This window comes from Peromyscus californicus, unplaced genomic scaffold (genome assembly GCF_007827085.1).
Source record: "Peromyscus californicus insignis strain IS unplaced genomic scaffold, ASM782708v3 Scaffold_16__1_contigs__length_79575227, whole genome shotgun sequence".
In the NCBI taxonomy this organism is placed as follows: Eukaryota; Metazoa; Chordata; class Mammalia; order Rodentia; family Cricetidae; genus Peromyscus; species Peromyscus californicus.
In genome coordinates this window covers 25840114-25865915 of record NW_026294458.1, presented here as the reverse complement: position 1 = coordinate 25865915, position 25802 = coordinate 25840114, and the positions used below count along the sequence as shown (strand labels likewise).

Sequence of the window (25802 nt, the reverse complement as noted above, 5' to 3'; positions counted from 1 at the left end):
TTCCATTCTCTTATGTTCTCACCCCCATTCTTTGCCCTCCATTACCCCCCACACACACACACTCCCATTTTTTTTTTTTTTTGCTCATGTAGATCTCATCTATTTCTCCTTCACTGGGCTATCAATGTGTCTCTTTTAGGGTCCCTCCTTGTGAGCTAGCTTCTCAGGAGTTGTGGGTTGTTGTCTGGTTATCTTTTGCTGTATATCTAGTATCTACTTATGAGTGAGTACAAACCATGTTTGTCCTTCTGAGTGTGGGTTACCTCTCTGAGGATATTTTCTAGTTCCATCCATTTGCCTGCAAATTTCATGATATCATTGTTTTTTACTGCTGTGTAGTACTCCATTGTGTACATGTGCCACGTTTTCTTTATCCATTTTTTGGTTGAAGGGCATCTAGATTGTTTCCAGGTTCTGGCTATTATGAATAATGCTGCTATGAACATAGATGAGCATCCAGGAATCCAGTTGAAGAGAGAGAAGAGGAATTCTATGAGCAAGGGACATCAAGATCATGATGAAGAAACCTACAGAGACAACAAAACCAGACTAATGAGAACTCATGAACTTTAGACCAAGGGCTGTGGAGCCTCCATGGGACTGGATTAAGTCCTCTGCATAAGTGAGACAGTTGTGTAGCTTGATCTGCTTAATGGGCCACCTGGCAGTAGGATCAGGATCCATCCCTGGTGTATGAGCTGGCTTTTTGGAGTCCACTACCTATAGTGGGATACCTTGCACAGCTTTGATGCAGGGGGAGGGGCTTGGACCTGCCTCAGCTAATGTACCAGGCTCTGTTGACTCCCCTTGGGAGGTTTTACCTTGTTGGAGGAGAAAATGGAGAATAGGTTGGGTGGAGAAGGCTGGGGGTGGGAGGAGGGAAGAGAGGGGAATCTGCGGTTGGTATGTAAAAATGAATAAAAAATTTCTTAATAAAATTAATTATTTTTATTGTTTGAGAATTTCACACATGCATATAATGTGTTTTATACAAATCTATTCCTCATTCCTTACATTCATACTTATTCCCTACCTCTTCCACTAAATTCTTCCTGCAAATTTTATGTGCCCTCTTTAAAAATCTACTAAGTCTACTTAAGGGTGGCTTTTAAGTGCATGGGTGCAGGACAATCTACAGGCATGGGTAGCATCTTGGAGGCTGCATCCCTGAAGAAAATTGATTGTCCCTCATGCAATAGCGAGTAACATATTTTAAGAGAGTGAAACGTACTTGTAGTGTTAGAAAAGGAAGGACTTGGTTTTAGACAATAGGCTTAAGCAAGCCGCAGTGGAGATGCTACTTTACACAAAGCATGTCTAAAATTCCAGTGAATCCTGTCTTTATGAATGAATGATATTTCATTGTTTGTAAAGGCCCTATACTTAGTCATCCATGGATCACCTAGGCTGATTCTGAGTTCCAGCTGTTGTGAATAGTGCCACAGTAGACATGGATGTGAAGGTATGTTTTTGTCATGATGACCTCAATTCTTTTGGATATATATCCATAAGGGAAATTGCTGTTTCATATGGCGTTTCTATTTTCAGTATTTTATAGGACCTCCATACTGTTCTCCATAATGACTGGTCTAATTTACAACCCCACCAACAATGTATATGGAAGAGTTTCTTTTTTCTCCACATGGTTTTTCATTTGTGGAAGCTAAATTAAGTTAGCCTGATTGTAGATGATTACTGGAGGTTGGGAAGGGCACAAAGGAAGGAAGTCTGGCCAAGGGGGGGTTGAATTGATCTTTGCATGCTTCATGCATGTGTTGAAATTTCATTGAACTCATTAGTTTTCACCATTAATGCATGTTAATCAAAATAAAAGTGATTCAAAAAACGCTCCAATAGGAACCTATGTTATTCCCTGTGTAAAGCCTTCAGTCAATTTTTATCACAGTTTGAATCCCCACACACCCTGGAAAAAACTAAAAGCAAATGGAAACAAACCCTTAGCATGCAGCTAAGATCTGCCTAGCTTGGCATGCCCCTCTTTCTCTCATCTGTCCTGTACCCATGTGCCTGCTCATTGCCAGGTCCTTTCCACACATTCAAGTTCTGCCAGGCTCTCCTTTTTCGCACTCCATGGCTGGCTAGCTCTATTTTCACACTTTCTGGGGGAGCATTTCTTTATTTGGGATCTGATGTATGCACGTATGCGGGAAGGAAAGTAGAAATAATATGTTGGGGGTGGGGATCATCAGGAGTCTCATTACTCTATCACTATGTGAACATTCAAAAGATTCAAGACAAAGAATCCTGATAATCACTACTGTATTTCACAAATATGTAGAATACAAAGAAGGCATAAGTAGGCTGGCAATGCGGCTTATTTGATAGGATGCCTGCCTAGCCCGCATAACCACATAAACTGAGCATGGTGCTGATGCTTATAGTTCTAGCTCCCAGGAGGTGGAGGAAGGAGAATCAGGGTTCAAGGTCACCTTTAGCTGCATAGAAAGTATGAGGACAGCCTGTGGGATACATGACACCTTGCTTTAACAAAAAGCATAATCAAAGGATAGCATTTTTTTTTTTTAAATCTTGGAAAGAGCTAATGAAGACATAAACTAGAGAATGTAAGAAAGCATAGTTTACAAAAATATGTTCACTGATTATAAGACAGATAGATGAAATGGACAACTTAGAAATAACCCCATTTTCAGGAGGGTGTCATATCAATATTAGAAATAAGAATATAAGAGAAAAAGAAATGAGATGCTTAAAAGCAAAAGTGGCTTTTGACTTGAGCCCAATAAAAAATAGAGTTATTGGATTTAGCATGCTTATGAGTTAGTGTAGGCTAGCATTCAGAAAAACAAGGCCAAGGCTGCCTGGCAATGGAGAGTGATGGTACACTTAACATCATCTATGAGCAAAATCTAGAAATGAAGAGAAACATAGCTGCTGAAGATCACACACCTAAGGGAGAGCCAGTTGACCTAGTTAGAGAGGTCAAAGCAGCATTTGGATAGGAAATGATTTCAGGAAATAAAGGGGAAAGAAGTTCCAAGGAAAGGGGAATTGTTAACTATGCTCAAAGGGGCCAAAGAGAATTATCTAGACAGGCTCATTAAAACAGGGAAATAGTGAGAAACTGCAAATAAGAAATATAAAAAAAAGAAAGTAAAGACTATGAGAAGGACTAAGAAAACTTGTGTTAGGCAACTGGACATGGTCAAGGGATGAATGAAAAGAGGAGTCTTAACCTAGGTTGTCTTGACTAGAGTGTTCAGTGATGTGTTATAGGGTCCCATTTCCTGTAAACATTTAATAGTATGGATTAGAAAAAAAAGAGTATTGCAGGAATCCCTCACAGATAGCATATAGGGAAGGAAAACAGAGTAACGACAGATAAACTTGACCTTAGGTATCAGTAAGCGAGCCACTGACATACAGACGATGGGCTGTAGACAGGCAGATAAAGCCAGCACATGATTAAGGAGGCATCCCTAATGTCCTGATTTAAATTTTGATGTTTAGTAAAATTAGAAATTATATGCAATGATTTCTTACTCTGCAATTTTACTTGAGCCGAGGTTGACAAAATCTTAACAATATTGAACCCATCTTCATTCCTCCTCCTCAAAGCTTTGCACAGAGTATGTTGCACGTGCATGAACAGTACTACCTTACTATCTCTCCTTTGAAATGAAGCACGCCTTAACAACTTCAGGCTTTAACTGCTAACTTAATCGCTTTAGGACAGACGATTTTACATTTGTTTCCTCCAAGGAAAGAAGTCAAAGACTGTAAGTGATTTGTGAGAGAAGGATGGACCACAGACAAAGAAAAACAAAAGGGTCAGTAAATGAGAAAAGAGCCAGAAAGATAATTTACCTTTGCATTTTTTTCTGAAAGCCTCTCCTTTCAAAAATCGTGAATTTATTATTTCAACAGTTTCATTTATCTATTTTTGAGTTATAGTACATATATATTAGAAACTGGATCACATGAAGTTTTACTTAATAAAGACAGTATTGCAAAAGACATTATATAAACATCACCTTAGTATTTATTCTCTCTTTTCTTATTATGGATATATGACTGTATAAGATATGAATACTTTCTTATCTGACTTTGCAAAATTGAGTTTACTAAGGTACTTTCAAAGAAACTACCACTTTCCATATATGGAAAAATATTTCAATCATTTAATAACTTTTTTCCCAAAATTGTGATTACTAGTGGCTGTTGTGCTGTGTAGCTCAGAGCTTTTTTTGGAAGAAAAAGAAAACCTCATTGGTCATGTGATGCTTGTGTGGACAAGAAGTCATCTCAGGTCACATCACTGGGAAGGCCATGTAATAGAACTTTGGCCACACATCACAGAAGGGTCTGGGTGCTACTGAATTTGAAGTTGAGATGCCACAGCTCTCACCACACCAAGCTGGCCCTGGCTCCAGGCCACAACAAAGCCTCTGTGATGAGGTCATTTCCATAGAAACCTACCAGTGTGGGTACCATGGCTTATTTCAGTTCTTCTCTTTAGTGGGAGTTTTGCCTGTCAATCATGTCAATTAATGATTCTGAAATCTTAGGAGCTGGGTCTCAAACCTGTCCAAGTTTTGAGGAAAGCTATTTATTTCATATTTTACATTGTGTGAGAATTTCTGTATTCCAATAATATTGACCAAGGGTGTCATTTCCAAATATAAGGAAAGGGTCTGGATGATAGGTAGACTTTATAATGTCCATACTAACAGTATTTCCTGCAAAATAACCCCAGTGACATTCTTCAGTTTGTTATTTTGAATATTTAGAGCACTTTCCACAATTTTCTTTAAGCAATTTTGATGAGCATATTGGTGATGACCACTTCATACATGAATCTTGATTTGCATGTCATATGGTTTTCTTTTACACATTTGTAAAAGAGGAATTACTGGGTCAAGTGGTAGGAATGTATTTTAAAACTTTGATAGACATGTCTTCTTTACCCTAGGAAAGTTTCCACTAATTTACGCTCTCAACAGGGAGATATAAATGTGTCCCTTTCCCCACTGTCTTGCCATTTCTGCTTATGCTCATTTTGTTAACTCCTTCTTAGTGTCAGCAGCTTAGAAAGCATGTATTTCTGTTTTACTTTGCATGCCTTTGATTATTAGTGGATTTGAATGGCTTTCAGTTTGGTGATTTCCATGTGTTCTTTTAGAAATTGAAAGTGTATGCCCTCTACACGTAGCTCTCTACATTTTTGAGAAGGAACACAATTAGTAAGTTGAATGATACCACATGCATTTTGTTAGTTATTTATATTGTCTCATTTTCTCCTTTGTTAATGCAATAAATTTTATGCATATGTTTATTTATAGTGGACTAGTTTGAAAAACTGCTTTATTGAACTATGCTTTATATTAGTACAAATTTTTATTTTATTTAGCAGTCTTAAAATTCTTACCTTAACTAATATTTTTTTGAATTTTGCCATAATTTGATTTTATGGAAAAGATACAAGACCAATGCAAAGAACTCCCACAAACCGTAACTCCAAGTTTTATCAATTTCCTGTTCTTTTTTTTTTCCTTAACCAAATGTCTATTACATCTCACATATATGTCACATCTCTACTGTTGTGGGATAATCTTTTTATACACTGTGAAGATGTGTCTCTACCAAGGCACCTTCTGATTGGTTTAATAAAAAGCTGAAGGGCCAATAGCTAGGCAAGAGAGAATAGGAAGGACTTCTGGAGAGAGATAAGATCTCGGGGAGGAATCTGAGACATGGGATTCACCAGTGAGTCCCCAAGCAAGTGAGGCATACAGTATGGAGAAGAGGTAATGAGCCATGTGGCTGAATATAGATTAATATAAATGGGTTAATTTAAGTTTTAAGTGCTTGTTGGGAACAAGCTAAGGCCAAGCTTTCATAATTAATAAGACATTTCAGGGTAGTTATTTGGGAGCTGGTGGTCCAAAGAAAGATCTTCATTCTTGCTATAGAATATGATTCACTGTGCTTAATATTTTCTGCTTAGACTTGCACTCTGGAAGCATCATCACAAAGTGAGACTGTTTTCTACTCATTGCCTTCTGTCTTTTGGCATGTGACACCAATTTGTATCATTTCTGGTACTGTTAACTTTGATCACTTGATTAATATATCAACTGGTTTTCAATTTTATTCTTTTATCCTTCTGTGGGTAACATTTTGTGGGTAGCTATTTTGAGATTGTGTACAATTTTGATTCTTCAACATTCTCCCTCCAATTTTAGAATCCTTGATATTTTTATGCCTGAATTAATTATTTCTGTGAGGATTTCCAAATGACATTTATCACATCCCAACATTACTTCTACATTTATTATTAGTCAGCATTGCAAGAGGATAATTTATAATCTTTAGTTATTAACTATCATCAGTATTGTAATATCTGAAATCATTTACTTTGCTATCAAATCATCCTAGACTTGGCTGACAGAAGCCGCATTCAAGCTGCCTCCAGGATATGTTTGCATGCATTGGCATTCTTTTAGTACTTTCTTGTTCACCAGATGTTCCAGGCTCATGTTGTTTCTTCCCTGCCCCATCCTCATCTTTTCCTTTTAGCAACCCATGTCCCTTGTGGTGGATAATGATACTTTCAACACAACACCTGGATGCTAGGTACTAGGTAATGGTCATTGGTACTGGGGTGTTAATACTCTATGGCCTCCCCTTCATCTCTGTCTCTAACTCTTTATATCTGTCTCAAAGTCATGCATACATACAAACTACTCTAGTTTCATTCAGGGACCACTGTCTTCATTTCACTCTTCTCAGTATTACATCTCTCTTTTCCCATGACGGGGAAACTCGGTGTCACCACACTTATTTGTTGATTTTCTTGCTTGTTTTTCATGAGTTTCTGTCTAAACAACATTGAACTTACCACTAAGATAGTTTATTACAGGGATGCTGAGCTCTTCAGTGATGTTTCCCCTCTTGGGACCCTGATCACATGGGCTCTGGCCCAGTCTGAACTGCTTTCTGACTACATAGATTTTTACTAAAAAGAAAGAAAGAGCCTTGTTGGGTTTTGCAGACTCAATTTGCTTATTTAAGCAAACGTAGAACACGAACAATTTTAAAGACCCCTTCTATCATTCAAAAGATCATTAAATTGGAATACTACTCTTTAGAGACAAAGGGGTTCAATGAAATCCCCTGTATTTACTGAGCTCATATGCACATAAATATTTTAGTCTTTATATATGAATATGTGCATTCAAAATGTTGTCTTCAATGTTTCTTAAGAGTACAAGTTCTATTGTTATTTTTCAAGGGAACTTCTTCATGTGAATTTTAAGGTTCCCTGCAAGACAGATCTTCGGCTACTATCGTTGTAACTTATTTCGTCTTATTTTCAAGAATGGCAAATATAGTTTGGATTAGTATGCAGATATAAAATGTTTATTTAGCTGAATGAGAAATAGGGGAGCTTCAAATAAATGCAGGAAGCTTGAAAACACTAAGTAAATGTAAGCAGATTGGATTGGCCTGAGGGGGAAACAACACATCTTAAAGTCCTTTCTACAAGGGAAATACTGACTGAAAACTCCATGAAATAATAGCCCCAACAACTTTCTTCTTCTTTTTTTTTCTTTCACATTTCTCCTTCACACTAGCTTTCTGGTTGTTGACTTGGATAGTGACTTACTAACACAATTATGAGCCTATTGTCTTAGGTGGTGGTGGCACACACCTTTAATCTCAGCACGTAGGAGGCAGAGGCAAGCAGAAATAGATGAGTTCAAGTCCAGCCTAGTCTATGGAGCAAACTCCAAGACAGCCGGGGTTACACAGGGAAATCCTGTCTAGAAAAACCACACACACACACACACACACACACACAAACACACACACACACACACACACACACACACACACACACACACACACACAGAGTTAAACTAAAAAGTCAGACAATTGGTCAACTTTAGCATACAGAATACAAATAATTATCACAGTGAATCATTAAGAATCCTAATAATCAATACCATTAATTATAAAAGCAAATCAAACCAATAAAGATTTCAAAGTCTTGTTTTATTAAAATTCTTTAAAAATCAAAGAGCTATCGGCTAAATTCAATTACAGTGCAAGTGTGCAACTTTGTCTGAAGTTGAGTAAGCCATGATAATCTGAAAAGATTATCAATGTAGCATAATGTTTACTAAGGAAAGGAGGAAGAATTGGAGACAGGGAGGAAGAAAGAAGTAACAAAAGACAGAAGAAAGAGACAGAGAGAAAAGTGCGGTACTTCCTCAAAGCTCTGTAATGGGTTTTGGTCAGCAGCAGGGATGTTGAAAAGAGCCAACTGTAAGACAGGCTTCTTAAAATTCAAATCCTAGAAATGAGTCTCAGACTATTGTTCATAAGAAAAGCAATGCATTTAGAGTTTCTTTTCTAAATCCATACGAGTACTCTAGAATTTATGAGTAAAGGAAATGTGGCTTTTTATCAGCAGGGGTAGAAAATCAAACATTTTGGTCTTAAAATGTGTTTCACTCTTAATATTTTTCACAATAATATTTCTTTAATTGAGGCAATTATACAATAAACTTCCTGCCAACAATGTATACATTCCCACCTGCCATGGGTGTGATTCGAATCATAGTGGCAAGAAAAATTTCAAATTCTAATTTATATTTTAGTGAGATTTATTGATCTATTTGAACACTTCAACATTCAAAACTGTTTTATTAAGAATATCCAATTTTAGTATTTTCAGATTAGATTGCTTATTTGTAATGTTAACTAAAATAGAATAGCATAAAAAGAGTCAAAGATTGAACATGGAAATAGCCACTCTGGCATTGATACCAATCTAAAAATCATGCAGTGCTAATACATAAATTGAAAATTAAAGGGTAGTTATAATGTATGGTAAATTGGTATTTAAAAATAACATTCACATTTAAAAAATATTATTGTCATTATTCCTTTATATTCAAAGACACATGAGATTTCTAAACAAATGCCCTATTTTTGAGGCTATTGTTCTCATAGTTAAAACAACTCAAATCATCAATGTACTCAGGTTTACTTTTAGTTTTCCCTATGACAATCCTTAAGTACTTATTCTGCAAACTTTTAGACATAACTTGATGTGTCACACAGGAAAACGAACTGGCAGGCGGCAGTAAATCTCTGCCATTGCTTAGATTCACAGAAAGTAGTTCTTTGTTTGTGTGCATCTGAATGGTCAGCAATGACAATGAACTTGCAGGTGTTGACCCACTCCAGAGATTCTGACTCCATTGTTCTGGATGTGGCTCTCAGGTAAGAGCACTTTGACAAGTGTAATAAACAGGAGGGTTGAGTTTACTGCAAATTGTGCAATAGTCCTAACTAGAGATGAATAATGTAGCCTTAGCGCATGTACTTCCAATGGCAGTATGTTCAGAAGACCAAGAAACCATAGAAGAGTAACCTTCAGAGAAAAAATTGTACATTAGTAGCAGAAAGAACTTTTATTAATATTTACCTCCTTATTTTATTGATATTAAAAATCGTATGTTCTTAATCTTTGATCCTGGACTCTATAAAGTATCAGGCACAGAAAACAAATATTAGGCTTTACATAGGGGCCTCTGAATTTATTAAGCAAAATGCATGTTGAAATTTGGGTAGCCTTGGCTCCCTCAGAGAGAATATATATTAGCAAATAATCACAAGTGACCTCAAAGGTCAGTGCTGACTTATGCCTTTGCTGAGGCAAGACATTATCCTGTATACTATATGAGGAAGCTCTGTGTAGCTGCCATTTAGACAAAGATAGCTTACTGAACCACATAGAATATTTTTTCAACACAGGATATTTTACATGGAATGATCTTCATAAACTAATAAACTTCTTTGCTGTGAGAAACAGACAACAAATTAAGAGAGAAGTGCTGAAGATATTGAAAAACAACTAGTATGCTTGGAATGTGTGAAAATCAAATAAAGAGATAGATAGATAGATGGATGGATGGATGGACGGATGGACGGACAGACAGACAGATAGATAGATAGATAGATAGATAGATAGATAGATAGATAGATAGATAGATAGATAGATACAGAGATGCACATGCAGAGATAGAGATAGAAATGGATGAATGGCTTCCAGTAAAAATAATATATAGGAGAAAATAAGACATTATATATACTACCATATACATAAAGTTGAAAGTTTTGAAGAATAGATCAGTGTATCACAATTGTTTTGATACCTGAAAACAGTTTGGAAAGACAGACTTCCTCTCTAGGGTGCTATATGTAGGCAACCTTCAAGATCCGAGAAGGCTATGGCATTTAAGTAACTCAGCATTGATTTGTCTGTCTCGTGTTCAAGATGACTCTTTGGAATATTTGCAGACACAGCCATCTGAAATTAGTTGAATCCATGAAGCATTATTTATTTCTTCCACATATTCTTGTATTATATAATTTTGGTGGGAGACACTTGCTCTTTATGTTGCTGGATTACACTGGGAGCCTGAGAACCACATGGTAATTTATAAATACATTTTTACAGACATTAACTGGATCTGCCCAACCAGAAATGCTGGGGAGTTTTTAACCAATTTAAACTTTAACAAATCATCTAAGTATTAAAGGTGCAAACTGAATTTACTCAATTATCTCCATATTATATTATTATATTATCTCTATATCTCTATATATAGGAAAGAATGTAAAGAATGCTTAGGATCTTCCAGAAACCCCTCTCTATGATTCAGACTCAAGAAAGAAACAATCACTCCTCCCCGTGTGTTTTAGTGCGGGCTTTTTTTTTCTCCTCTTTCAAGGCAATGTGGTTAAGATGGAAGTATGATAATACTTGGAACAAACATAAATGTGCTTCATACCCTATTATAAGGTAATGGGAAGCCTTGGGCAGGTTTGTTGTTGACACTGGATTTAAGCTGTTGTTCATAATAAAGTTATTCATGTCTACTTACTAGTAATATTCAAATTACATGAGACAGTGAATAAACAGCACTTGGCCATTAACAGGCTCTTTTCTGTTTTCTTAATACTAATTCAAACTTAATTTCATTTGCACTGAGTTCTGGCTCTAAAAATGTGTCTTCGTGATTTTAATTTTAGAGAACACAGACAAATGGGTGTGTGTGTGTGTATGTGTGTGTGTGTCAGGGGAGAACTTTGAAGATTTGGTGGTAAGAACTCAGGCCTGAACATAAATCTTTAAAATAGTTATTCTTAAAGTCATGACAAAAATATTTTAACCCAATGGAAATGTTCACAAATCTGATTCCATTCAGTATTTTCTTGTCACTCAGAAACTTCACAGCCTCTCTGTGACCTTGAGCATGTAACTTGCCCTGAATAATTCTGTTTCTTCATTTTGAAACCAGGCCTTCTAATGTTCAGATTTTCAAGTGTATTTTGTTGAGAACTGTACACAATACCTACTTTGGTCTCTCAGAACTTTTTAATGATAATAAAGTTAAGAAAGTTACTCAAATTGTATAGTAATGTCACAATCAAGCACTTTTTTGAAGAATGATCTATTATACAGAAATATGTAGGTAAAACCATGATTGGTGATTAGGCAAGATCTGTTCTAAAGATTCTTTAGTATTAATAGACTAGTTTATTCTTCCCTATGCCACTGAATCAAGTAGAAATTCTTTATTTTTAGAAAGGTGCGTCTGTCTGTCTGTCTGTCAGGGCTTGTTTGTACTTTATAGGAGTTGATAAAGTAACATATTGACATAGTCATACATCTCTAGATATATTTACACATTAAATGGATTTCCTGAGTTCCCAAATCTTGTATGTCTTGTTCTTTGGCTCAAGTACTCTACACTAATCTGCAAGGAAACATGCTCCTATTTGGAATTTTGTTAACCATAGAAATGCCTTTTCCAAGGAATAAAATGAAGCTGTCAGCCATTGCAGATGGGACACCATAGAAGTCACATGATTGAAACACCCTTGTACCATGTGGACTCTGATATATTTTGTCTCCATTTTAGTTTAGTATTAGGAAGATCTGGGAAAGCAATGTTTTAAATGCTGCAATAACCAGTTACCTAACACATTAACAGTAGCTACAGTCCAGCTTTGCCACACCACTGACTGCATTTGGAATACTGGCAGGAACCCTAAGACCATGTTTAAGTTGCAAAAAAAGTATAAATCAAAAGTACAGAAATACAGCCCCAATATTTGTCAGTGCTTAGATCTTTCCTGATAGATGAATGGAAACTGCTAGAGATTTGGTTTTTCTTGCAATGAAATTGTGTAAGTAATCAGCTTTGTTTTCAAGGGAAAGGGGACCTAAGGAAGCCACCCTGTATGGGCACATGTATATGTTATTTAAGATTTTCAATCCTGGAAAACCATGACTCAGATGTGCCTCAGGGAAACTCCAGTAGAAACAAATTTTCTCCTATGATATCACAGAACCTGATAATTAGTCCAGCTTACAATAACTTATTAAATAAAGATACAAGCCTAAAAGAAAGGCAACTAGGTGAGAAGGGACCAAGGCTTCTAGGAATTTTTATGTTTCTAAAAATCTTTTACTAGCACATAAACAAATAATAATGATCTTTAGGGAAAAGACAGATTTTAAAAAAGCTTTCTTAAATTCTGCAAAGTATTTAAAACAATAAAAACTTCTTAAGAATTTAAACATTGTGTACACTTATGCTAAGAAAGCCGTGGCTTTGCTGAATGTTTTCCTAATCGAAGCTAGGAAAAAGAAAAAACACCACCAGCAATTGGCACATGGATCTTCTCAGTACTTTCTTTTCAAATCAACCATCTAGTAGAAAAATACATACTATAGTACAATTTTTTTTTCAGAAAGAACTGTGCAAATGTCTTGCTCATTACAGCCACTTTCCATGGCTCCCTCTCTTATTCCACTCTTCTCTTACCTTGCACGATCAAGTAAACTTGGGAGGTCTTGGGCTCATGCTGTGTCTGAACTGAGCATGTGTAGGATCCCTCATCATAGACATCCACCTTCTGGATTCGGAGGCTGTATTCCAGAGAATGGCGTTTCTCCAGCTCAACCCGAGGATCCAGGGACCACTTATCATGTCCAGCGAAGATGATGCCAGAGCGGTTCAACCAGGCCACTTTCGAGTTCTTGTCTTCGACCACACATCTACCAGAGCAGAATAATCCTGTTAGTGCCTCACCATTTCTGTTTGTTTTCATACTCTGCATGATGGGACTCAACAAGACCAATCAAGACAACTAATTACAGGCATAATAAATCATCCTCATGATATTTCTGAAAGTGCTAAGTACTTTCACCATTTCCTTTAAGATCCAATCATCACCCATTGTGTGAATGTTATTGTATTATTTTTGATTCAGCAATAAACAACTGGAATGTGAGTCATACAACCCAGTAAAGTTAAATGATGATTGACTTCCCATTAGCTTATCTTCTTCATGTTTAGGAAAAGGTCATTTGCACAGAACTCCATCTGTTTAAGTATTTTGAGAATCATGCAATTCATACTGTGGCACTTTTGCTGCATTTCAGACTGTGTTTATTCTTTCATAAGCATGACTTTCAGTCCTGTGAGCTATGCTTCATATTTAGAAGAATTAGTCTACATTTCAGAATTCACTTGTGACCCTGAAGCACTTGGAATGCCCCTCACCTAGGAAAAGAAATGTGTGTGTGTGTGTGTGTGTGTGTGTGTGTGTGTGTGTGTGTGTGTGTGTATGTGTGTGTATGTTCATGTGTGAGCAGATGTTGTATCAAGAAAGTCAAAGAAAAATATCATTTAGTTTAGGTTCCATTCTGCTTGCTGAGAGCAACAGGCTGCTTGATGGAGAGATAGTTTGGTATCAGCACTTTTGGTCATATTAAACAAACAATGTTTCATAGGAGATGAAAGAAACAGATTTATACTCATATTCCAAAGAAGATAAATGATAAGTGCTAGTATGAATGGCAAGAATGTGTGTGCGTGTGTGTGTGTGTGTGTGTGTGTGTGTGTGTGTGTGTGTATGTGAAAGAGAGGGGGTGAATTACTTTCCTTGAATTTTACATTTAAATAGTTGAGTTAGGAAAGGAAAGAAAAGAAAAGAAAAGAAAAGAAAAGAAAACCACTTTCTCTATATATCCCTATGGCAAGATGTATATCTGCCCTACAGGAAGAGGAACCCAAGTTCTTGTTCACAGCTGTAGAGCCAGCTGCTCAACACTCTCGGGCACAAAAGAAGGACAGACATTCCCAGTACCTTGACAAGAGAACAATTAAAACAACATATTCCCCTGTGTTTTCTAAGTCAAATCAAATGCAAGTCTCCCCTAGGCTGGAAACATAGGCTGCCCACACCAGTGCATAGGGAAGAAGCATGAGGAACCCATGGGCTGTCCAAACCTGGCTCTAGAGGCCAAACCACATCTCTCATAACAAGAAGAAAAGTACTGTCTTTAATATACCCTAGCTACAGTGCAAAGCCTTTCCTGCCCTATTACATTTGAGTAAATGGTATGTTCTTTTAAGAGTGAAAACTTGGGCACTTCCCTGACCCCCTCGTCAAGAAAACAGCTCCCTGTGACACCAGTGAAAACCGGAGACATAAGCACACCCTCAGTATGGCAGTTTCTCAGAAAATTGGGAATCAATCTTCCTCAAGACCCAGCTATACCACTCTTGAGCATATACCCAAGGAATGCTCAATCATACCACAAGGGCACTTGCTCAGCTATGTTCATATCAGCATTGTTTGTAGTAGCCAGAACCTGGAAACAACCTAGATGCCCCTTAACTGAAGAATGGAAAAGAAAATGTGGTGCATATACACAATGGATTACTACTCAGAAAAACAATGACATCATGAAGTTTGCAGGCAAATGCATGGAACTAGAAAATATCGTCCTTAGTGAGATAACCCAGACAGCCATTTGGCTTGAACTATATAGGGGCCTCCCAGGCAGTGGGATCAGAACCTGTCCCTAGTGCATGAACTGGCTTTTTGGAACCTAGTGCCTATGGTGGGACACTTTGCGCAGTCTTGGTGCAGGAAGGAGGGGCTCGGACCTGCCTGAACTGAATGTACCAGGCTCTGCTGACTCCCCATGAGAGACCTTGTCTTGGAGAAGGTGGTAAGGGGAGGTAGCTTGGGGGGAAAGGCTGGGCGGTGGGAGGAGGGAGGACAGGGGAATCTGTGGTTGGTATGTAAAATGAATAGAAAATATCTTAATAAAAATATTTATAAAAAGATAAAGTCCAATGTAATGAAATGGAGATCAAACAAACAAACAAACAAACAAAAAAGTGAAAATGTGGCACCTTGGATGCTAGGATGCACAGGTCATATGTTTCTTCTTTCCTTGTTTGTTTCCACAAACACAGATCGTTTTAGGTACTAGGTGTTATTTCCATCTACCAAGATGTATTTCTCTGTCACACAGATATTGTTGGGCATAATTACACATGTTTGCTAATTTTGGGCTACTTTACAATGAGCATGACTGTTATTTCATGGACATGACTGCTGCTCCATTCCAGACTTTGCTTTTTCTATTTCTTTGGCATCAATTCTCTGCTCAAAATAACATCAAAAGCACTTTTCAATTTAGGGTGATTTAGAATTAAATGATAGTGTGTTGTCTGCACCATTAAAGAATTATAGTATGTAGACATTGTTTTTTGTGTTCTTATCTATTTGCAAGGATGAAAATGAACCTGTGTAAACATATTTTAAATCCCCAAGCATGTGTCCCTTGTGTTTTTGTCATATGTATAACTCAAAATAACAATAACCAGACTTACTATATCATAGAGAAGTACTCTAATTGTACTTTAGTCCCCAGAATGACCATGATATGTTTATCATATTGCAAAAATAAATAGAATGTGGTGAGCCCAGCCACAATGGATACATCTACAACAAAATTCCTATACCTAATTCAGGCAGTGGTGGCACACGCATTTAATCCCAGCACTCAGGAGGCAGAGGCAGGCAGATCTCTGTGAGTTCGAGGACAGCCTGGTCTACAAAGTGAGTTCCAGGATAGAACCCAAAGCTACCCAGAGAAACCCTGTCTCAAAAAAAAAAAAAAAATCCTGTACCTAAGGATGTTTGAAGAGTGGGCAGAAGGAGTTAAGAGCCAAAAGATCAGGAAGTCTATGTGATTGTGTCTCCTAGCAATAACAAGGAAAGCACCCCTATAATACTTCAACAATTGGACAACCTAACCATAATACCTCAACAATTCTGCTTCCTAAGCAGAATCTGAACAATGACAATATCAATCGACGGGCTAACTAAGAAGTGGGGAATCCCACCGGGTCCTACACTGAAACAGAGAACTACAGGCAGCTAATGATAGCTGAAATAAGGCAAATTAGCTTCTTCCAGGGAAGCACCTCCAACTGGTTATCCAGTACAAATGTCTCCAACTAAATTGATATAAACCAGGCCCTACTAAAAGGACTTAGCAAGTCGTATTTATATATTCATGAATTTTTATATATGGAATAATAATAAACAAAAGAAAATGTCAATTTGAAATGGAATTGGAGGTTTATGAAGAGTTGGAAGGAAGGGATGTGGCAAGGGTTGGAGGGAAGAAAAGGAAGGTAGAGGTGATACAATTATATTTCAATTTAAAAATTTTTAATAAATAAAAAGCTAATAGACCTGAATTCTGTTCATTTTATATGTGTGTATATTGTTTATCAATTTAATAAATACAATTTTTGGATTACTCATCTGGACATTTTACAAAGAAATTCTCAAATACAATAGGCATTTTGGAAATGCTTTCCACGTCAACTAGCATGTTCACAAAGGCAAACAGAGTCATATGGCTGCTATGTTCCAGCCCCACATCCCAAGCCCTGCCAAATCCACAAATAAATTGGGCCAATTTTCTTATCAGCATAGGTGTAGAAATGCTATGTCAGGTCTTTAGGATCTTTTGGCATTTTAGCAATTTTTCTCCATGGAAAAGTTAAAAATCACACACATCATTATTCCAAATTATCTTCGGAAAGTATTCCGATCTATCTTACCTAAAGAAGCAGTTGATTATTTCAGCAGAACTGCCAGACTCATAAAAATGCACTGACTGCAACAATGAGTTACGTGAAGCTTTGTCATGACAATCTACATAACATCTTACTTTTAGTTTGGGCTTCATCCTTCTTTACTTTTCAAATTTATCTCTTACTTGCAAACAAGTGAAAGGTGTGTTAAAATCCTGTCACATATTTTATTGGTTCACCAGATTATTTGGACAACAAACACAAGGGAACAAAACAGTTTTCTATATGTATATATAAATATATATATATATATATATATATATATATATATATATATATATTGACTTGCTGAATCTTTAAAGTTTCATTTTATGTAGTCAAAAGATCCCAAGTAAATTCATTCTTTATAGACCAGAAAATAATTCCTCCACAATGGGATGACAATTTTCTAACAAAAAAAAACTGAGCAAATGTTCTTCTAGAACTAATGTATGTTTTAATTTAAAAAATCTTGATATGAGGTGATAACTAATTTAAATTATAAACTGTACACATAAGAAAAAGATGCTAAAAGCCCAAGTATTAATCTTAATTTGCATAACTCTATGTCTATTAAAGGAACCAGTCACTGAATAATCACATACCACCTGGCTAGCAGAATTGAGAATGCTGGTACAAATGCATATCCATCATTCACTGATTTGACAACAAGTATCATGGGTTTGCATCGAGGAACAACGTTGGCTTAACTATGTGTTAGGCAGGGATGCGGAGTGAATTAAGACTCTGGAGCTGTACCATCACATTGTGATTACAATAAATTAGTGCCATTTAAATGCTCTTTGCATACAGGACAATGTTGTAGTTCAGAGAATATGTATAATGACTCTATCTCCCAAATCAGCCCAGATTAAAACAGAAAGTGTGGAAACTATTTTAAAAATCTGTTCCTTCATGTATTTTTCAATTTAATGGGATGTTTTTATCAATGAGCTTATGATATTGCAAATAATTCTGGAGTTGAGAAAGACTGTATGAAATAAAGAGAAAAAAAGAACAATCAGGTCAGGAATAGATGAGGGTTAGAGATTTTCCTTACACTTATATGGGATTTGTGGCTGGAAGCTGAGGACATAGGATGTTTCTTCTCTAGGAAAGTTTTCAAGTCAGTATCTAGTCCTTTTCCTTGGGTCCTACTTACAACATCCTCATACTCAACATCAGACTCTAGTTATTTGAACTCATATGTTTACTAAAGACAGTGACCTTATAATTCACTGAAGAATCTTAGTGATTTTACGTTGTAAACACCATCTACTCAGTAGACACTTTCAGAATTGTCAAATAAATGCTCTGAATTTAACTTACTATTAGGTCAACTATCAAATCTTTATTGGTTATATCATTTGGTTATATAATTTTTGAAGAATAATTAACATTATTTAGTATGAAAAATTAAAAATTTCAAGGTAACATTAAAGATTATTGAATATGATATTAGATGAATGTGAGGGAAGGTCACTGAGATAGAAGGCTTAGTGGGTAAAGGCACTTGTGCTTCAAGCCTGTTGGCCTGAGTTCAATCCCCTGAAACTATATACAGTAGCATTTATGTATTAGCAAAATATGTACAGTAGCATTTATACACCCTACATCATATACATTAAAAGACACACACATGTGCACCCATGCTAAAACTCAATTATTAATTTAAAGTTTAAAAAGAAAACAGATAAAGTCACATTAATTATTTATTACTCTATATTAGTTATTTTTGTTGCCCTGATGAAACTTCATGACCAAAAGTGACTTATGGAAGAAAGCATTTATTTTGGATACGAGTTCATCTCATCATGAGCCCATAACATCATGAGCATCATGAGCCCTTAACATCATGGGAGGCATGGCAACAGGTGGCCAGAGTAGGAAACAGAGAGGTTACATTTCAACCACACGTAGATAGCAGAGATGGTAAACTATAGGAAAGGTAGGCTATAAATTCTCAAAATTCATCCCTCGTAACTGACTTCCTCTTGCAAGGTTTCACCTCCTAAACATTCCATAACCTCCTCAAACAACTTGAGACCAAGTGTTCATACATGAGCCTGTGTTGGACATTGTTCATTCCAACCACCACAACTAAGAATGATCATTATGAAAAAAAAAATCTGTGTTGTATGTAAACAGCTTGAAAAACAGGCAAAAGTACCAGTGTTGAGTAGGTTGCCTTCTGCAAAAATCACAAACTCTTAAATAGCAGAAGGGTTACCTACTTTAAATATATAACTATGTTTTTTTAATCAGCATTTTATCTATAATGATTAGTATATCTGAATCTATAAAAGTGTCATAAGAATTCAATGTATTCATAAAACTCTGGAGTACTGGGTCTCTGCCAGTACCTTACGCTAGATATGTTAGGCACAGTTACATAGATGGGGACACTACAATTCCATTTATGTTATTGAAAGTTAGTGATTATACTTCTAAACAGCAAATGTAACTGGAAACAAAGGAAATGTTCAACCCAGTCTGCACTAGTATATGAAGAAATTTGCTGGCAAGATTTCCATCATGTAAATGATACATTCCAATCAGACTAAACTGTTTAGCTGTTACTAAGCACATCATTGCATATTTTAAAAGTATTACTACCTAAAAACTTTCCATCATAGCATTTGTATTTTTCTAAGCATAGTATTACACATTTTCCATTCCTTATTGGAAGACTAGAATCTGGTATTTATTTAAGGCAAGGATAAAAATACACAAATATTATTTAGTCTGTGGTCTATTTTTATGGATGCTTTTATATTTCAATACTGGGGGACATTGTAACTGGATGAGTAGGTACTTTGTTTCTTAAGCAGATGCAATTTGTGCCCACAGGTGACATTGGTAACATGTGGAGACAGTTTTTGCTACAACTGAGAAGGGACTTTTTGTTGCTGGAATATTGAGGGGAGACATCATGTGTAAGTGTGTTGATATACATACTTCAATACACAAAGCAATAACCACACAAAAAGATATGTCCAATAGAGAATATAGACAGAAGCAAGGGGGAAGAACCTGAATTATGTCTTTCACTTTGGTTCAAATACCTAGAATTATAGTGTAAATATCCTCATTGCAGTGGCATTTTCCATAAGGTATGGTCTTCTTAATATCAGAAAACTCTGAATCATATGTGAAGTTCATGGCAAGGGCAATGCAATGAGACAGAGCAATTCTTTGCTTATAAGTTAATAGTTACACAATCTTTTTTAAAAAAAAATGAGTAAATGAGATTTTAAATGCTCTTACACCCAGAAAGCTATATACCTCTAAGGCAAGAGGTATGCCATTTACCCTGATCTGACCTAAGATACTGTATACGTACATTGATGTCACTCATAGCACCCTAGAAATATGTGCTGTTACTATGTGACAATTGCAGGTAGCATGTATTAAAATAAGGATGGGCACACAATTGAAAGACTTTGTTCAAAACTATATAATGATAGAATCTCGTACATTGCATTGTTGATAGTGAAAGTAAAGGATCTAAATTGTTTGGTTTCCAGTTTAAGTTTTAGAAACTATTTCTCCTTAGTGTTTCACCCTTGTGAAAAACTGGATCACTAGCAAGCAGAATAAGTAAAGGATTGACAAGTCTTTGAAAAATTTTGATTTGGGAAAACTGTTTCTATTTTTATTTTATTGTTTCTATTATTTTCTATTTTTGTTATTTTATTGGGATATATTCATTGTAACACAGCAATGGATTTCATACAGATATCTTCCTACATTGTCTACTTTTATCACATTTCCCCCTAGTACTTCCCTAATTTTCCCTCTTTCCTTTCCTGCAGCTCCCCTTTATTCTCCCCCTCATTTAGAGAAGACAGTCCACCTTTTTCATGGCATATACATATGCTGGGTTATATGTGTCTCTATAAAATCTGGGGTTCATGAATGAAAGAAAATGTGTGATATTTGTCTTTCTGAATCCGGTTTATATCATTTAATAGGATAGTCTCCACTTGCATCCGTTTCTTTGACAACGTAATCACACAACTTTTTGTGGCTGAACAAAACTCCATTATATATATAATTAGAGATACCATTTTCTTCATCCATTAATCTATTGACAGATGTCTACACTGATTCCATAACTCGCTATTGCAATTGTGCTGCTGCAACCAACATGGATGTTCTCATGTCTATGTGATATGCTGACTTAAAGGCTTTCATGTAAATACCTAAGAAATGCCTGACTGGGTCACATAGGAGATGTCTTTTTAGTTTTTTAGGCCCCTCCCTATCCATATGTATTTCCATAATAGTCAGACTAATTTACATTCTTAATGACAGTGTATAGGAATTCCCTTTTTCTTCATCAGCAATTGATATTATTACTCATTAAGGAAATATATATAGTAATATATGTAATATAAATATATAATTTATAATATAAATACATATTTCCTTAATGAGTAATAAATTTTTTATATATTTATATATATTACATATCTTGTGGAAAGATGCAAGATGTGAATTGAAAAGAACGTTTTAAGAATGTGTTCGCCCTTTATTTTGATGCTGTTCATGTTGTAACTTCAATCTTACAAATAAAGCCCTCAATGAATCAGCAAAACGATCCTAGAATCATTTCACTCTAGAAGGAAAGATAATTGGTCTGGGAAGTGTGGCTATATATTACCAACATTAAAAGCATAGAATCAGGAAGATTTCAAGCAGAAGATGGAATAAACTATCATGAAAATACCCCAGACTATTCTGATTCAGAAGTCCTTAGTCTGGTTTTACAACATTATTTTAAGAATAATGAATTCTAAGAACTATGCAAACACATTTTTAAAATACCCACTTAGATAACTACTAAATTCAAGAAATTTATAATTGTTAATCATTTTGGTTTGACTTCATTACCATTTTATAACATTCGACTCAGAAATTAGAAAAGGAACTCTGGATTTGACTGTTGACCATTAGAAACCCTCACTGACCTTTACCGCAAGAACCTTCACCTCTCCAGCTTGCTTGCTTCCAGATTTGCTTTGTGGTGGTGGTGGTGGAGGAGGAGGTTGTTAGAGTTTAATGGTAATGTAATTTTTACTTAAGTTATACACATTAGTAGCTTTTTTTGCATACAATGCTACTTCATGCTTAATGGACAACAGTATTAAGCAAGCATACTTTCCCAGGCACCGGGAAACTAAAAACATCCACAAGATCCAGGTTATTGTAGTTACTGTAGCGATTGTTTTATTCCAGTGGGTTGGACCCAAACTCCTAAGGCTCCGAGCTTTGCCTCTTATAACATTTAATGTACTTATAGTGTTTCAATATCCAGACATTTTCAAAAAAATACCATATTGTGTTATTACAAGTCTGAAAAAATGGAGCAGGAATTTTTTTCTCTGATAGTTAGAAAAACAGAGGCTTGGAGATGTCAGTGAATGTCCAATCGGTAGGCTGACTTTAGGCACAAGAGCAGGTGGGGCTGGAGAGATGGCTACTATGTTTAATGTCAGTCTGCTTCTCTTGCAGAGGACCCAAATTTTGTTCCTAGCACTCACATTGGCAGGCCCTTAACAGCTTGTATCTCCAGTTTCAGCATGATATAACTGCTCTGGCTTCCTGCATTCATGTATATACACATGTGCAGACACAGAAACACACACACAATTAAGAATAAAATGATGAACTTTTTAAAAAAGCCCCTGTCCAAGGCATCCCATATCATTGAAGAGCACTGGTGTCTTTCTTCTGCGCTCAGGGGTAATGACTGCCTCCTTAGATGCTTTGCATCAGTAAATGAACAATGCATTAAGAGTACTTAGTGTGCTTTGAAATACCTTAACAATGCTTCTTCTTTAACTTGATCTTGAAGATTCTCTCTGTAGTAACGTAATTGTTGAGCTATACCAAGCACCTTGGAATATCGCGATTTGCCTAGTCCTTGTTGACTGATAGACAAATTCACAAAAATCTTTTTGGGGACTTGTTCTAACCTGTTTTTTTTCTTCCATATCTCCTCCAGTTAGCAACATTACCCTTAAAAACAATACAATTTAAATTGGAAAAAAAAAGATGTTTTGATGTCATCTGTGAAACACTGAATGTCTTATTTACTTTTCTGTTGTGGTGATAAAGCACCATGACCAAGTTCATTCAGAGAAGGAAGGGTTTATTTTGGGCTTATGGTTCTGGAGGTTCGAGAGTCCATTATAATCACGGTGGGGAAACCTTGCAGCAAGCCCCAAGCATGGCAGCAGGAACAGCTGAGAGCTCACATCTTCAACCCCAGATATGAAGCAGGGAAGGCAAACTGCACAAGCCTTTAAGGTTCCAAACCAGCTCCCAGTGACATACTTCCACCAGCAAGGCCACACCTCCCCATACAGGGCTTCCCCAAACAGGGCTTCCCCATACAGGGCTTCCCCATACAGGGCTTCCCCACACAGGGCTTCCCCACACAGGGCTTCCCCACACAGGGCTTCCCCACACAGGGCTTCCCCACACAGGGCTTCCCCACACAGGGCTTCCCCACACAGGGCTTCCCCACACAGGGCTTCCCCACACAGGGCTTCCCCACACAGGGCTTCCCCACACAGGGCTTCCCCACACAGGGCTTCCCCACACAGGGCTTCCCCATACAGGGCTTCCCCACACAGGGCTTCCCCACACAGGGCTTCCCCACACAGGGCTTCCCCATACAGGGCTTCCCCACACAGGGCTACCACTTGGGAATCAAACATTTACATGCTTAGTGACAACGGGGACGTCTCATTCAAACTACCATAGTGTAAAGGGATCTTTTTGAATCTTGTGACTGGGTAGCTCAGGCATTAAATGTTTCCCGATCTCTGTCCAGTCCAATGTGTTGTATAAATGGTAAACCTAAAATAATAGCTTTCCTCTAGGACAGCGAGGATGGAGGATGACAGCTGGCTCATGCTGTGGCTTGTGGTCCGCAGAGATCTGCGGGCACAGCTGGGGCTCCTCCTGGGCTAGGTGAAGCTCACCCTGTGTGTTGTATGTCCTTGGAACTCCCATGTTGTATGAACAAGGCCCATGCTTTCCCAAAGAGCGAGTGCTAGTTATACTGTGACCAAAGTAGCAAGGGTCTCCAACCCTTTCCTCTCCTTTAAACTACGGACTCTCCTTCTAGCCCCATAGTTTAGAGAATACAAACCAAAAGTTCAAATCTTGCTTTAGTTTTGATTCTCCCTACACGTCTCTGTTCTCCATTAAAAAAAAAATTCTTTCACCTAGAATGAGAAAAATCAAACTTGCCTAAGTTGTATATTTAAAAGAACAAAATGAGTCTTGGGATCTGCCTCTGATGTGTGCTTAAAATCTTCATGCACTATGCAATTAAAAACAATTCCACAGCTCTTTGAAGAAAATTCTGTTACCTTATGAGTCATTACAAAATAAATATCAAAAAATATGCTAAGTTCTAAAAGGAAAAATAATGAGGTCTATACCATGTAGGCTTACTCTTTATCTCATCCCAGCAGTAAGGAGAAAGAAAAGTGCTTACAATAAATTATGAAGCACTTTGGATGAGCATTCTGATGGATGAGGCATGGCTGTAAAGTCAGAAGACGGTTCTCCATAAGTCTCACTTGAAAACCCAACCCCTTACTTTATAGTCTTATCATGTCCAGCATTATGCAAATACTGCCTTTGGAGCTGAACCACATTATAATATGAGTCATCATTGCATTACATGCATTTAGATATAATTCAGATCAAATTGTGCCAAGACAAGACAATTAATAGATACAGCATGCATGCCATTACAGAGTTAGCACATAGAAAATAAGTATGCAAATAAATGACTTAGGAATGAGACAGCCTATCAAGCCTACAGTTTGGAAAGAGCCCTTCTCTCTCCTTTGCCTTCACAGGTAGAGAGGTAAAAGAGATAAAAAATAAAGGCAGAAAATTTAAAGAGCTAAAGAAGTCTTTACTTTTAAAAATACGTTTTGTGGATACATGTGTGAAATAGGGGACTCCAGCTGCTGCAGACTGGTGGAGATATTATCAAACAGATCCATCATAGGTGAAGGAAATGTAGCACTCCCCTCCCCCAGCTGTCAGGAAGCTGATAGATCACTGACGAATGCATATAAATCACAAGGGCTCCTCTCACATGGAGAATAGTAATCATAAGGATTTGTCTGGCTTCTGTGTTGATTTTCTATCACCTACTTTCCCCTTCACCTCATCTTCTGCATTTCCTATCTCCAAATCGTTCTTTTTTTCCTCAGTATTATTTTGCAACGGACAGTGATCCGAGAAGGTCTTCACCATGGAGCAACAATCTATTTTTGTGTGTGTGTTTTCCCCTTTCATCATGTTATTTTTTTCCTCCCTAACATGCTTTTTTTCCCCCTCATCTAAACCTTTTGCTGAAAGCTTGTCACTTCTGAACAGATCAACAAGCAGGTCGTGAATAGGAGTTGGAGCCAGGCGATCAAAAGGAGCTTTAGAAGTTACTGAAAGAGTTGGGATAAAAGCAAGGATAGGTGAGTTTGAATGAAAGCCCATTTGAGAGAACTCTTGTAATGAACTCATCCTGCTTAAGGGGCAGAATAACAGAAGCAACTCCAATGTCCAAGAGCATAAAGCACTGACCCTGGTAGGGTGATGGAGGTGAAGAGAGACTCCTCGCATCTGGATTTGACAGTGAGAGGAAGTCAGAGGCCACTGACTCTTGTATTACATCCACCAAATAATCTACCTCTGAAATATCAGAGCAGTCTGAATTCAAGAGAGAGCTGTGGGTGTTCAAGGTGATGATCTACA

The 25802-nt window shown here is 37.0% G+C and overlaps 1 protein-coding gene across 3 annotated transcripts in view; it reads right to left on the bottom strand.

The window, feature by feature from the left end:
* Lsamp (limbic system associated membrane protein) overlaps window positions 1-25802 on the bottom strand; it is a 620698-nt gene that overhangs the window by 279001 nt on the left and 315895 nt on the right. For all 3 annotated transcript variants that reach the window (XM_052740699.1, XM_052740700.1, XM_052740701.1), the window contains exon 2: window positions 12891-13123. In XM_052740699.1, coding sequence (XP_052596659.1) covers window positions 12891-13123 — 233 coding nt within the window. The remainder of the gene's footprint in view (window positions 1-12890; window positions 13124-25802) is intronic.